The sequence below is a fragment of the Chanodichthys erythropterus genome, chromosome 19, assembly GCF_024489055.1.
Source record: "Chanodichthys erythropterus isolate Z2021 chromosome 19, ASM2448905v1, whole genome shotgun sequence".
Lineage (NCBI taxonomy): Eukaryota > Metazoa > Chordata > Actinopteri > Cypriniformes > Xenocyprididae > Chanodichthys > Chanodichthys erythropterus.
In genome coordinates, this window is record NC_090239.1 from 23,067,754 (window position 1) to 23,083,584 (window position 15,831).

At 35.9% G+C, this 15,831-nt stretch overlaps 2 protein-coding genes across 7 annotated transcripts in view; both read right to left on the reverse strand.

The window, feature by feature from the left end:
* Positions 1-612: 612 nt before the first annotated feature.
* Positions 613-10,846, reverse strand: si:dkey-94l16.4 (uncharacterized protein CG5098). Of its 3 annotated transcripts, none has more exons than XR_010892638.1 (6): positions 10,452-10,845; positions 5,387-7,566; positions 5,218-5,311; positions 2,575-2,630; positions 2,371-2,440; positions 613-2,246 (listed from the first exon to the last, which is right to left on the reverse strand). XR_010892638.1 is itself a non-coding variant. In XM_067369299.1 (6 exons), exons 2-5 carry the CDS (start codon positions 7,559-7,561, stop codon positions 2,396-2,398), a joined length of 2,364 nt encoding a protein of 787 aa, XP_067225400.1. In that variant the 5' UTR covers positions 7,562-7,566; positions 10,537-10,846; the 3' UTR covers positions 614-2,246; positions 2,371-2,395. The 3 variants fall into 3 exon arrangements, 2 of the variants coding, with proteins under 2 accessions (XP_067225400.1, XP_067225399.1); XM_067369299.1 differs by having other exon boundaries at positions 614-2,246; positions 2,581-2,630; positions 10,537-10,846; XM_067369298.1 differs by having other exon boundaries at positions 614-2,246; positions 2,581-2,630; positions 10,452-10,787.
* A 3,180-nt stretch (positions 10,847-14,026) lies between these two features.
* The window catches only part of mprip (myosin phosphatase Rho interacting protein), a 63,019-nt gene continuing 61,214 nt past the window's right edge, over positions 14,027-15,831 (reverse strand). For 2 of the 4 annotated variants that reach the window (XM_067370164.1, XM_067370165.1), the window contains one exon: positions 14,027-14,788. In XM_067370164.1, the coding sequence (XP_067226265.1) occupies positions 14,717-14,788 (72 nt within the window). In that variant the 3' untranslated portion in view covers positions 14,027-14,716. The remainder of the gene's footprint in view (positions 14,789-15,831) is intronic. The other 2 variants (XM_067370167.1, XM_067370168.1) reach the window with 1 other exon arrangement.

A 15,831-nucleotide genomic window follows, 5' to 3' on the forward strand; every position in this document is an offset into this window, starting at 1 on the left:
CCACCAAGCTTTTGTCAAAAGGTGGCGCTATAGCGCCCCTTCTCCCCGACGATTTCTAAGGCTTAGCCCATGTCTTCTGGTCGGCAACTCTGATGTGTCGAGTTTCATGCAATTTGAAGCATGCTAAGTGCCTCAAATGCCCCCATAAATAATATTAAAGTTTAATGCGTTGCCATGACAACAGTATTCAAGATATCATGAATCCTTTCACAGGTGTGCATCTGCGGTGTCTTGACATTTTTCTGATGAAGACTGTAGCAAATCGAGTAAAAATAAGGGAGATTTCAAAGCATTTTTAAAGTGACACTTCCTGCTGCCATCTGGAGGCGCTATGACTTTCACATTCATGTCATCAGCCTCCTGCAACGAACACACAGCTGAAGTTTCATAAAAATCAATGTGTGCATAAGTTATAACACACTTCCTGTTTCCCTTTTCTCGCCATAAATTTGTTTCAACGCCACGGCCAAACCGTTTGAGATCTCAAAAATCTGCTCGCAATTTAACATCCTCAATGTCTTGTCTTCATGGGCCCTAATGAAATTACATCTATATCTACTATTACTGGTCATATTCATCATGATAAAACCATATGAGCAAATACAAATGAGTGCGAGACCAGAAGCACGTTAGGCAAAATAAAAGAAGCCAATTTATTACGCTGACCAACTTGGTTTAGTCAGTTGAAGATAAATACATTTCGGGGTAAGAATGTCAACAACAACACAAAAGAACCCTGCTCAACCCTGAGATTAAGATTCGAAAAGACATTTGAGAAAAACAAAGCAAACAAAAACTGTTTTTGGTACATTTGGTATGATGCTAAAATGTGACGATTCATTCAAGTTAGAGAAAAGAAAAAACAACAAATGACATTTTCACAAGAGTATGGCACACAACACGAGTCCATTAACAGACATGAACAACATTACACGAGCTGCCAAATACATCAGGCTGAAATTGGCAGAGATTCCAGATTCATCTTAAACTTTGGACAAAAATACTGACATATATATACACTTAACGTGTCATGTTTAATGCACTGCGTCTCGTTCATTAAGAATTAAAGAAGTGCTTCCTGGGTGAAAATCATAAATACACTGATTTGTCTCAGCAAGGCAGCAACAAATGAATAATCCCATTTTTATAAAGGAATTATAGATTAATAAGTTGAAGTTCAACATTTCACAAACACTTAAAGTTCAAATTAATGCTTTCTCAAGTCAAAGTTTCCATTGCATGTGCAAACAAAACAATGTATCAAATTTCCTACAGGTCATTTCTAATGGATCATTACTAATGCAAGCTTACACTAGTTTGCAAAAGTCAAGGAGACGCATTTAAGTGCATAGAACCAACAAGAATATCCACTTGCTGAGGTGAAAATTAAGTTATGTTTGAACTTACATTAATATTCAGCATTTCTTACAATAAAATTACATTTGTGAATCATACAATTAACGCAACTGAAAGTGACGTGTTCAGAGTGGATCTCGCTCTTAAAGTGTGTAAATGTGCCGTTGTCAGTTATCTGGATTTTGGCCATGAATTTAAAAGTAAGACTCTTACAAAAAAAAAAAAAAAAAAAAAGATATCTTTTCCCAATTTTTCTTCTTTACCCAAAGTGCCCTTCAAAAATGCTTGCATAAACCCCAGCTGTCGCTTCCACAACTTTCATCATGTTTTCCTTCACTTCAGCTTAAATGTATTTTGTAAAGGATGATTTTATGACTGGATGCGACTGAATATATATAAAGATGATTATAAAGAGGGATTTACATTCTGACAAGCAGTATATTTCAAATTCAGTTCATAAATTAAGACAGAATTAACTAAATTGATTTCAGAAAAAGGAATTTTTCAACAGCAACAAAAAAAAAAAATTAACAATAATAACAAATAAATTTGCCTCCATATATAAATATGACAAACCCATATTGTGAACAAGTATATTGGCAAATGAAACAAGCACACTGGCTTTGTGCTGTGTTCAGCTTTAGAGGTTTCATCTCCTGCTTTGAGCCGCTTAAATGTGCAATTCACTCCGACGCGCCCGACGTTCCCCACCCAAAATGACTTGCGAGTCTCACGAAGTGCCAGCTGTGTGACAGTGAGAGATGTTATGAGCAGTGCAACAGCAGAATCATTAAGGTGTTCAGGTGTTTCTGTCAGCAGCAGAGAGAATCTGAGGGTCCCGCGGTCGGCGAACAGGAACACGCTGCTGGAGGTCAGAGGTCAAATGCACTCTAAAGAAAAATATATATATAAAACACTGTATTTTATGAAATACATAAAACATGCACACATTTGGATTCTGAAACTTATTTTCCAGAAAATATAGTATACAGTGTACATGTGTTGAGCTCAGACCTTGCATAGGATCCTTTCTCAAGCGTCACCTGTTGATTTGACCATATGATGATCCTTTAATGGACTTGTTCTAATGCGTCAGACAAAAGAAAAAAGCACTATATTTAGCATCTTAAAATATTCAAATAATAAATCTACGAATCAAATCATGAAATACTTTACGTGAATTGTCATCTAAAAAAAAGGTAGAAGAAAGAATTATACCTATACCTTGTGCCTTCTGCATTTCATCGAGAAATTATCCTCGTTTAATACACAACCTATAATAAAGATGAGGAAACACATCAATTAGTCCTGAAGAGTGTGTGTGTGTGTGTGAGATATATATATAAAAAATAATAAAAACAAAAACAGAAGTGGAAAGATCTCAAATCTCTGTGTTGTTCTGAATTCAATAACTGCTGAAACACCAATTGTTGACTCCACTTTTGAACTAGAAATTATACATTTAAATCTTTTCTTTCATGCACAGGCAGATTCGCACGCTTATTTAAGTAATCAAAAGTTACAGCATTTGGACTCAAGGTATCCTTTTTGTGTAGCCTTCGACACCCCCTAATGGGCATTTTTAAAATCATTCCTCCATGAGGAATATCACATGATCGACACATTGGATTATAGCGATTTTGGACTCATTTTAAATCGGGAGCATCCACTGTAAGTAATGATGTGCCATTTTCTACGATCTATGCATGTTTCATAAAGTTAAGCGAAAACGCTACGTGAAAGCTACATTTGATTTTAGTTGGCGCCTGTGGGGTGTTTAACTCTGTGAGGAATATCTCGAGATCGATGCATTGGATTATGCTGATTTTGAACTCATTTTAATCGTGAGAATCTGCTGTAAATTTTCCACAATCGTAGCATGCTTAATGAAGTTAGGAGCGAAAACGTGACAAATGCCGCATCCGTATGTTATTTACATTTTGGTCTTGCGGGGCTTCATGTACAAAAACTCGCTCAAACTTAGTCAAAGACCAAAACATTTATGCTTGTTGTATTCTACTCCGAGAGACCTTTCAAATGACATATGACTGTACTGCAATGTGTCAAAAACATCATGCTGATCAAATATAGTACAAAAAAAGTATTTTATAAAATTAGACGAGTTTTTGCTTCAGAATTATGTAAAAATTATGCTGCCTACTCCTATATATAAAACAATATATTGATTTAGTTTTTGTAAGACACTTTTTGTCAAGAAACACCGTATGCGTGGAGGCGTGAATCATCATGAATAATGGGTCGTTTACACCTGAGGAGACAAAAGAATCACATAATAATGACCTGAAATGACTTGCATATTAATGAGGCCTTTCAGTCAGGTAGGGTGTGAAAAAAACCCTCTGTAATAATGTCTCAGCTCAATTTAAAATAATGGTATTCTATTATATTATTTAAAATATAATGTATTTCTGTGATGCAAAGTGTCTGAACAATTATGTAACCTCTATGGCATTTCATATAGGCTTTTAGCTTAAAGCATGCACATTTGGAGAAGGATTGATGGATTGTTAAATGTCTGTATACAGAGGAGTAATATTTATTCAATATTGTCATCACTATGAGTGCTGGATACTGTGTTTTCAATTCATACTTGCAGCCGGAGGGTGCTCTGTAAACCTTTAGTCCACAAATTATTCTAAAGAAGAAGAGGACATTTCAGGAATTGTGTTTTCAATTCATACTTGCAGCCGGAGGGCGCTCTCTGTACACCCTCAGGCCACAAATTCATATAAAGAAGAAAAGGAACCAGGAACTAACGGCATGTCTTCTAGAGATCGCTAACCATGGCTTTAACATCCAGATAAACACTTTTCAAGACAATAAATAAACGATTGAGACGATGCATACAAGTATTTCCTCTGAATAGCGCTGGCTCCGTGGGCATGGCCGCATTAGCGGGTAATGAGCTGAATCACGGGCTTCTGACATGTGTCTCTTTTCATACAGATTACATAAACACAGAATGTTTGTTTTCGATTTGACTTGCACGATTTAAAACCTGACATTTCAACGTTTCTTTAGACATATGTTTCATTTTTTTTGTCATTAGTATTCATAAGTTACAGTTCATTTTCTGAGAACTATCAGATTGAACTTCGTTCAGAGGCAGACGAGAGATCAAGCTTCATGTTAGTTTTCTTTATTTTACAAAAAGCACAACATTGTGTTTTTCTCTGAGTGTACACAAATAAAAGAAGATATTCTATAGTTTTCAATTGATACATTACTTATGTCTCTATGACAAGAAATGACGGAGTATTTTAAGTCTGTTTTGCTGCAATGTGAAAAAAATCCTGCAAAACGCGCCGGCAATTTAACGGACTCCAGAGAGTTAATCAAAGTGGCTACATTCATTAAAAAAGTTCAGACTCTAAGCTTTCAAATGACACCTATTTTGTGTTGATCAAGACAGTCGTTTTGGAAAATATGATTTTTTTTCGCAGCTAGGTGGCGCCCGTGAGCAGTATTCCGGTTTAGAGGGACTACTCAGCACTCGTTAAGACTGGATTGCTAAGCTCTAAAATGATACCCATTTTGTGTTATTCCTGTCATTGGTTGCTTTGTAGTTTGATTATGAATTTTTTCGAAGGGGGGGGGGGGGGGGGGTGTAATTTACTGCTGGCAGTAAACTTCGGGTTTAAAGGGTTAAAGAGCTCAAGCATTTAAAGCTACAGATGACAAAACTGCAGCGTGGTTAGAATAAACACAACGATACCGTTAGCTGGTGTTGACTCTGGTACAGTTATCGCTCTTGGTGTGAACGGGCCTAAAGGCTAATAAAAAAAAATATGGAAAAATTAATGCTACAACATGCGTATATTGTGCAACAGAGTCTCTCACCTGATTGCACCGCACATGTGTAGTGGTACTTGTTAGGGCAGCCTTTGAAAACGCAGCCCAACGTTGCTCCCCTTTTTTGACAAGTTGAACAACCCTGGAGAAACAAACGATTGAGTGTCATTACTGCAGAGCGTTTGACGTTAAAGAATCTGTGTATTCGAAATCTTACCGACGCTTTCGCCAACCTGACGGCTTTTTCCAGCCCATACAGTTTTCCCCGAACCAGAAAGACACCTGCGGACCATATGGCGCAGTCTGCGTGGAGCCAGTGCTCGCTAGCGTCAAGAGGAACCACGGGAGGGCTGAACCAATCAGTGGTGGAGTCCGTCCTGGGTCTCTTCGCTGTTGGACTACTGGACGGCTCGGTCCATCTCGAATCCGGTGACTCCGCCAGCCTGCGAAAAGAGTTCGTCCAACTGACTCCTCTAAAAGACGAGTTGGAGTCACTATTATCCTCCTCCTCCGGATTGGAAACGACTTTGGAGGCTGATTTGTAGCCTTCAGGGTAATACGGCCCATGCAAGTCTCCAAGGTCCATCGCATTTGATGATCCTCCGCAGAGACAGCAAACTAGGACGTCGCTCCGCGTGCCGTCTGCGCAGACTCGTCCGTACTGCAGTCCGGGCGTCGCTGGCAACACGCCAGACACAAAGCCGGCAGACGCCGACCGCTTTCCCCGCTTGTTCTCTGGATAGTTGACAACCGTACAGGTTGGGAAGTCCTTAAGATGCACACGCACATACGGCCTGAAGGTGTCATCCCGCACCTCCTTCTTCTCTTCCTTGCAGTTCAGACATTTCAGTTTAATTTCGGGTTCCTGCGGTGAGAAAAGGGACGTGCGGCCGACTTTGTGTTTCTTTCTTTTCCGCTTGCCAGAATGAGATTTCTTCGCAGAATTTGGTCGTTTTTGAGCAGTAACTTGTTTTCGAGGCATCGGTAAAGAATGACAGTTTCTTTTCCTTTCGGAGGACTTTTTCTTTGTCGATTTTAAGAATGCATCTAAAGTCTTTGCAGAAGATGAGGTAGATTGTGTGGCTTTGTGTCTCCTGGAGCGCCTGATTTCTGTTTCTTCTTTCTGTAAATGCAATGCTGTCTTTTCTTCGGCCACATCCTGCATCCTTTCCAGGGAAGTGGAGGATTTGTTTTTCTTGGACTTTCTCGCCTGAGATTTTATTACACGGGCTCGACTCGGTTTGTACCTGGTGGGTTGGATGTTTTGAACAATGGCTACCATCCTTGTGCCTCTTCGGGCTCTCGGAGGCAATTTTTTCCTCTCGAATGTCTTCTCGGTGGTGAGCGAAGACAATCCATCGCTTGTTTTGAATGCATCCGTGTCTGACGCATCATTGACCTGCGTGGACTCGGTTGGATTGTTGCAGGACAATTCGGTCTTCGCATCCGACTCCTCTTCTTGATTTGCATCATCCACTTCTCCGCTTGGTGAACTCGCAGTCTGCGGCACAGTGCAAACATTCTCTATTTGCTCTGCCGAAGGTGATTCGGAATCTAACGGACTAATGACGTCTTGGTTTAACGGCATTGCGAAGCTCGCAGCTCCATGCTCGTTCGTTAAAACCACCGGCTCCTCGGATCTGGAGATGAGAAAGACGAGCTCCGGGTTTGCGTTTGGACACAATCCCTCCGCATCCGTGCCGTTGTCCTCCGGAAATCCTCCCTCGAAGGGTCCGACGTTCCACAGGGCATTAGCAGCTCCATTCTGAAGTTCGTCTACGCTGATGGGAAACCTGCACTCGCTGGGATCGGCTTGTAAAGACTTGAGTGTTTCCAAAGCAAGGTTTTCCATGTCCGGAGGTTGTTGAAGGTAGCAGAACGCTGCCACGTTCTCGACGACCTGAGCCGGTGTCATGAAGCCGAACGGTTCGCAGGCCGTTAGTCCGACCGGCACGGACACCTGCTGGAGACAGTGTTGTTCCAAGTCCACCGAGAGTGGCGCATCTCCCGCGTCTGCCGCCAGTTTGCCAGGATCATAGGCACGTAGGAATGCCGAAGGAACGCCGTAAACCGGGGAATGCTCCGAGAAGACATGCGATCGGCTCAGGTATGAGAGCATGACGGCCGTGTTGGAAAACGCATCATCCGGTTGGATCTGGTCTGTGGGAAGCGGCAGCAGGTCAGAGTCATTCTCTGGAAGAATCGTCCCATTGCTGGTCCCAGGATTGACGAACCAGCCCGGCGTCTGCACAACACGCAAGGCGTCGATGGGATTCGCTTTCAGCAGACATTCCTCACCGTTCCGTGTCAGATCGAAGACGTTGGGAAGGCCGCAGGCCGACGACAGATCCTGAGGCTGTAAACCATCGGAGTTGCTGGGAGGCTCTTCCATATCAACTGAGAGCAGAAACAGGACTGTCTGTTTTATTTATATAGCACCATTGAAGGGTTAGTTCACCTAAAAATGAAATTCTGTCATTTACTCACCCTTATGTCATTCCAAACCCATAAGAATTTTCACCTTCAGAACACAAATGAGATTTCTGTCCCTCCATTGAAAGTCTATTCATAAAATACATCCATATGAATGAAGTGTCTGCTTACCATATTTTAGTGCTCTATGTATGGCTGTTTATATGTGAATAAAATCTAAATGAAATCACATAAAACGAATGTGTTTCTTCAGAAGACCATCTCTTTATGAACGTTTTAAAGTGTCAAGAGTTTTGGTTCAATAGACTTTCAACGGAGGGACAGAAATCTCTCAGATTTCATTAAAATATCTTCATTTGTGTTCTGAAGAGGAGCGAAAATCTTGTGGGTTTGGAACGACATGACAGCTAGTAAATTACGACAGAATTTTCATTTTTGGGGGAACTAACTGTTTAAAAACAATGCAAGTTGACCAATGTGTTTCACAACAATGAAATGCAAAGGCTAAAATAATAGAGATGATAATAATAATAATAATAATAATGAAAATCGCCCAGTGCAAAATACTAACATCATACTAAAGTCTTCACTCTTCATTGCATTACTGTTTATATTGTCATAAAATGTAATCTGTATTATCGCACAGCTCTATATATCAAGTTGTAAGTATGTATAACTTTATTTGCATACATACAGTACACACACACACACATATATATATATATATATACACACACACACACACACTATATCGCAAATATCAATTTCTTGATTGTTTGATATATTGTTATAAAATATTAACTAGGCTATATCATTGTGCAGCTCTAATATGGTAAATGCGACTATTGTGAAAAGCGTTATATAAATAAATTTGTCTCGACTTTAAAAATCAAAAATATAAAGATAATAACAATATTAATAAAACACAAAGATCAGATAACTACTTTTAAACTCTCTAAGATGATATGCCAATTGAAAAATTTGGACTTGATACAATAAATTATGTTAATGTTCCAGTAAATTATCAACACACTACTTAATATCAGATTTAAACCACTTTAGACTCATGGATTCAGTGCATTTATTATGAGATTAAGTCACATCTATGACATCTATTTTACATAAATAAAAATAAATAATAAAAATAGATTAAAATGAAATATAAAAAATGAATAAGAAAAAGATTAAAAAAATAGATTAAATATATATATATATATATATATATATATATATATATATATATATATATATATATATAAATAAATATGAAAGAATAAAATAAAAAATATATTAAAGATACAATAAAATAATATAGATTAAAATGAATTATAAAAATGGAATAAAAAATAAACAGATTTATAATTATTTTCCAAATAATATTTTACACATATTTATTACATGTATTTTTGATAGTATAAACTAGTTCTTTAAACATAAATATTTAGAGCTGCCTTTTAAATTTCCCTCACAAGGATGCAAAACGTATGCAAAAAATAATGCAAAAATATTAGATTAAGTCACAACTATGACACCTATTTTATATTAATAAATAAAAAAATGACTAAATAAAATCATTAAAATGAATTGTTAAAAGCTAAATAAAAATAAACATTAAAATAAATACTAATATATTATATATTAGTAAAAATAATTAAACTAAATATTTTCCAAATAATATTTTAACATATTTATATATATATATATATATATTTTTGATAGTATAAACTAGGTCTTTATACATAAATATTTATAGCTGCCTTTTAGATTTCCCTCACATCAGGATGATGCAAAAAGATGCCCAAAAAAAAAAAAAAAAAAAAAACATCATGCAAAAGAGAGATTAAGTCACAACTATGACATCAAAAGATTTAAACCACTTTAAATTCATGCAATCAGTGTTGGTGACACTTTTGCACAATAGCGGAAATATTGCGCAAGAGTTTCTGTGCAATGAAGCGCTTGCTTAGAAAAGACAAAGTAGGCATAATAAAGTAACAAAAGTAATATATTGTGGTATTTTAATATAATCCATGTTTTATAAGTATTATACACCAGTAAACAAACACCATATTCATGTGATGTGGTGTTTTAACCCTTCGGTGGTCTTCGATCACTGTACACCAAAACATCTTGTTTGATTTTTTGACTTCATCAGAATGATACAAAACCTGGCCATTGCTATATATGAACACACATATTGAAATAAATGATGCAGAATCAAGTTTAGTGCCATTCCGCGACCCTCAAAGTACATAAAAACAATAAACGTAGTAACGTTACATTAATTTCATTAATAACAATAATAAGTTACATTTATTGTCTTGTTTACTGAATACAAAAGGGTTAATATACACCACTGTAATGAATGATTACATTTTAATACAGTTAACGTCACATTCACACAATATTTAATACTTCAGATTAGTGTTTATCACTTTTGTACTCCCGTGTTTGATTTAAAACCGCAAACTCATGACGAGGCCTTCAGATAATGCCTATAACAACAGTTTTTATTTAACGCGTTCACATTCAGCGCTTTAATGGGTTTATTTAGATCTGGATCTGTTTTAAATCAGTTTATCAGTGATTCTCTGGCGCTTTTCCGTGTTATGCTAACGTTAGCATAGCATGTTGTTAGCATGCGGGCTAACATATATTCTGAGGAGAATAAAACAGGGCGCTCAACAAACACATGAACCCTAATCAACCCCAATTAACTGACCGTAGATTAGACGCTATAAGCGCGCTCTCGGCTCGATTATAACGCGCTGCGAGCTGAACAAAGAGCGCGCGTGCACCGCAGCCCCCCTCTCTCTCTCTCTCTCTCTCTCACTCACTCACTCACTCACCGAGCGGATCTTCATTCACTCATCCCGCGGCTCTGACCGTCTGCAGTTTGGACAGAATAACGCGTGGAATAAGAGCTTCTCATACTTTAGCTGTCCGGTGGTTCGGTCGAGCTGCGCTGCTGTCGGTCACGATGCGCCGTTGCGCTGCATTATGGGATGTGTTGTAGTTCTGCTGCGACACACGAGATTCCTGTAATAGAGGGTATGCATCGACGTCACTTTCCCGCCGGAACGCGCTCCCTCAGCTGGACTGAGTGGCGAAAGAATCTGCTTCATGACTGGATTTAAAGGGTTAACTTAGTTCACCCAAAAATGAAAATTATGTCATCTCACCCTCATGTCGTTCCACACCCGTAAGACCTTCATTCATCTTCAGAACACAAATTAAGATATTTTAGATTTAGTCCGAGAGCTTTCCGTCCCTCCATTGAAGATGTACGTTATACTGTCCATGTCCAGAAAGGTAATAAAAACATCATCAAAGTAGTCCATGTGACATCGTGGGTCCGTTAGAAGTTGTTGAAGCATCGAAAATACATTTTGGTCCAAAAAAAAAAACCAAAAACTACGACTTTATTCAGCAAATTGTCTTCTCTTCCGGAATCATTTGAATTGATTCCATTGAATCCTTTCATCTGTCGGCGTTGGTAATGCACTTTTACGTCGAACTAACCCTTTAATAGGGGAAACTGCGAAAACGCGAGTAAAACAAACGATTACACTAAAGGTTGGACTCGAAAGTGTTCCTTATGACACGTCAAAGAAACCTAATCCATGGATATTGACACTGCAGTCTTGTTTCCTGACATTTATTTTAGCCTATATGTGCCTGATTTCGACGCTGGGGAAAAACATAAAGAAAATCTGCCTGTGAATATTTTATATAACTACAATATAGGTAGGTTTAAATCCGAGTAATCACTTAAATCAATGTTATATCGTCACATCGTCCAGCCCTAAAACATAGTTTTATAGTATAGTTTTTGTCAGTGTTGTTTATTTTAAAACACCCAATTATGCAGATTATAAGATGGAAAATATTTAATTGATGAGTTGTCAGAATAATATATAACAATACAATATATACGGTATGATTTCACCTCAAAATCCAACAATTTGACACAAAATGATATAACTGCAGATCCATGTTTTTCTGCTGGAGTCCAGCAGTTTCTGTGAATTGCAGTGATCCATTTGTTTATTTTTTCTGTAACTTTCGGCAGTTTTTAAATATATTTACCTCAGGTTTTGTGTCAAAGCTTGTTTGTACAGTCAATCATAAAGCTCTTTTGGATGGCAAGCCGTTTTAGCATTAATACTCCTCCCCGTATTAGTCTCAAATCAGTTTTGACTAGTTATAATTCCAGTTTCAGATATCTCTTCTGCAATTTTGACTCGTCGTAATTAGCCTTTCGCCGAGCCAAAGAGGATACATCGCGGAACAAAGAGGATACTGACCACACATCGACAGACAAGACAGAGCATGTTACTTATGATATTAAACAAAGTCCCAGCTTTCAAACCGTGTAGTTATTAAAGAAATTCAAACAATAAAAACCGCTTTGTTGCTCTTTAATGTGTCGTGACCATGGTCGTGACAGATTGCTGTTGATCCTCAGCTCAACCGCTCGAAAAACCGATCATCTCTTCCTATTAGTCCATGAACATGAGTATGAATGTTGTTTCAAACGCGGAAAGACGTCAATACACACCATTTTTCAAGTTTAACTCCACCGAGGTTAATCTTTTAACTACTGGCTGCTTTGTCGGACAAAATGGCGGATGCGGCGTTCTGATGGTTAGATCGCTTGTCAATCAAACTCCCAGCGAAAGGTCAATTGCATTTAAGATATCTTTAATGTGATTTTGACTAGTCGTAATATGCATTGAAGATATCTACAATGCTTTTATGACTAGTCATATTCTTCCATTGAATTCAATTGGAAAATATTTTCAGATATCTACAAATGAGTTTTGACTAGTAGAAATTGTAATTAAATATATCTCCAATTTGATTATGACTAGACAAAACCCAGTTAGAGATATCTCTAATTACCTTTGCGGATAAATGACACGTCTTTTAAAGATATCTATGACATCATTACAGATATTTTAAATAGAGTTTTGACTAGTCAAAATATATATTACAGATATTTCAAATCGGATTTCTTATAGTGCAATTATAATTGCAATTGTTACTATCTTTAAATATATTTATAGATAGAACGAAGGTTTAAATGATAAAACGGCTTGCCATAGCCGCTCAGTCTTTTGCCACTCAGTGGGCGTGGCCGCAGTCATAACGGCCGACGGTGACGTCACGTGCATACTCATTTCCGCCACATCAGAGGAACATCATGCGTCATTACGAGATCGAGTCATAAATATGACTTCAAAAGTCGAAATTATCACATACCAAGTCATAATTTTGACTATTTATGTTAATTATGAATAAATCAAAATAAGACGATTAATCATTTTGCATGATTTATTTCGACTAAGTCACAACTATGACTACTATTTTATATTAATAAATAATAAAAATAGATTAAAAGTAGTTATAAAAGTGAAAATAAAACAAACAGAAAATATATAATTAGTAAAAATACTTAAACTAAATATTTTCCAAATAATATTTATTACATTTATTTTTGACAGTATAAACTAGTTCTTTATACATAAATATTTAGAGCTGCTTTTTAGATTTCCCTCACATGAGAATACAAAAACTATGCAAAAAAATCATGCAAAATTAGATTGTCATAACTAATAAAATAATAAAAATAGATTAAAATGAATTATAAAAGTTAAATAAAAACCGATTGAAAAATTTTAAAATACAAAAATTATGAAAAAAAGAAGCAAAATTGAGATTAAGTATTATATATATATTTTAAACTAAATATTTTCAGAATAATATTTTACACATTAAATTTATTTTTGATAGTATAAACTAGTTCTTTATACATAAATATTTAGAGCTGCCTTTTAGATTTCCCTCACACGAGGATACAAAAATTGTGCAAAAAAAAAAAAAAAAAAATCATGCAAAATTATGAGATTAGTTTACAACTATGACACCAAAAGTCAAAATTATGACATACCAAGTCATCATTTTGACTATTTATGTTATGACATAAATCAAAACAAGACATACTGGTCATAATTATGAATAAATCATAATTATGAGATGGTCACAATTATGACATCAAAAATCTAAATTATCACACTAAAAGTCATCATTTTGACTTTTTTTTTTTTTTTATCAATTATGATGTCAAAATTGACTGCCATATTAATGACTTAAGTCATAATTACAATTAACAAGAGCATTATTTTGTTTCTTATGTGGCAGAAATGGCCTTTTTATATAAATGTGTATATATATATATATATATATATATATATATATTACACACACAGGGACATTAAGTACATTAATGCGTATATAAATGCTTTACAGATTTGTCAGGAATATAGTTAGATTATCTTTCGGGAATAATTTCTCAGCAAAATACATCATGCAGTTCATTCGATTTCATTTAACTTCATTATTTACACAAAAACAAATTGCTTGTAATAATAAAGGACACATTAATCAGTGAGAAAGAGGGTGCAAAAATATTTATTGCTAATAAACCTGTCGTCAGTTCGTGTACATTTGCGGTATATTTACAATAATGTATAGATGAATGGAAATGTGAGACAAAAATTCATAACATTTAAATAAATACAAAGGACTGCCACTGAACAACACTACAGACTTTATCAGCTTGAAGAAACAAAAAACCTCCCAATCTCGTGAGTGGACCGTTAATAATTCATGTTCTCCAGTCTCTCGGTCAACAAACGGTCCGGATCGAAGACTTTCGGAGACGCAGCAGTTGAACGATGCAAGCGTTGGCTATTTTCAGAGCATACGGAGCGCATCACGCGTGATTCCTCTACTGTCGGTGATCTGTAGCGTCGAGTCGTTACGTGGTTACTTACTCCGCTCCACACAAACTAAAGAGTTAAAACAGTAGCTTACACAGTCGTGTTTAGTGTACGCATGATAGATGCTTCATTAAAAACAAAGTATTTACATTAAGACATGGCGATGAAAACCAACGAACAAAATGTCACAGTAACTGAAGTGCATGAAATGCAGACTATAAAACTCAAACTTCATACCATGTTTAATATACGCTGTGATCAGTGTCTCTAAGTGATTAATTACTGGGCTAAAATACGCTGGGTCTTGATGAACATGCAGCGAGGCCGTGTCAGAAGTCCTTCGTGTCCTTGTTGTCGAACAGGTGGAGCCTCTGCTCAGCCGTCAAACCTTCCTTCAGACTCTGAGGACGGAATAAGAGACACTCAGATTTATGAGGTTTCGGTTTGTGCATGTGAATAAATAAATAAGCAACCCTTTATTTCTTCATTTTCATGCTCTTTCTGCTGCATTTAAACCAGCTGTGCCACCAACAAAACCCCGTGAGCCACAAACACAAGCCCGCAGCGACAGCATGCCGTGAACCCTCACGACCGCCGGATCGCATATGAATGAGGGAAGCGAATCGTGGCGACGACCTCGAGTCCGTGATGAACCGTGAGATGACATGAACAGCCCGTCAATCAGGACGATCGCATGCATGATGGGAAAAATAAAGCCATCTGTTTGTTTGTCAATGCATGAATGCATCTAAGAAAAGGGGTTTTCAAACGGGACCATCAGGGGCCGCAAGGGACATGTTTCGAGAAAAATTGTGATAAAATTGTAAAAATAAATAAGATTAAAATAAATTAATAATAATAAAAAAAAACTTTAAACATTTGATATAAAAGGAATAACTTGAGTAAATATTAGATTAAAATACATTATATATTAATGAAATAAAAATAGATTAAAATAAAGTAAAATTGAAAAATGATAAAATAAATAAAAAAAGATTTAAAAAAATGATATAAAAGGGACAAAATAAATAAATATGAGATTAAAATCAATTTTATTTTAATTAATTAAATTATAAAAACTTGATTATAAAACAAAATAAAAATTTGATAAAGGAATAAAATAAATATATTAAAATAAATGTATATTAATAAAAAATACTAAATAAACAGATTAATTTCAGAATTGATAAATATTATTTTAAAATAAGTGTTATTAATAAGTGAATAAAATAAATAGATTAAAATGAATTATAAAAGTTACCTTAAAAGTAATATAGAAAAATGAAATAAAATTAAAAGAATAAAATAAATAAAATTGGATTAAAATATATTTTTTTAATTAAATAAATTAATAAGCAGATTAAAATGAATTGTAAAAACATAAAAAAAAATTGATAAAGGAATAAAATAAATATTAGATTAAAATAATTTTAAATAGATTAAA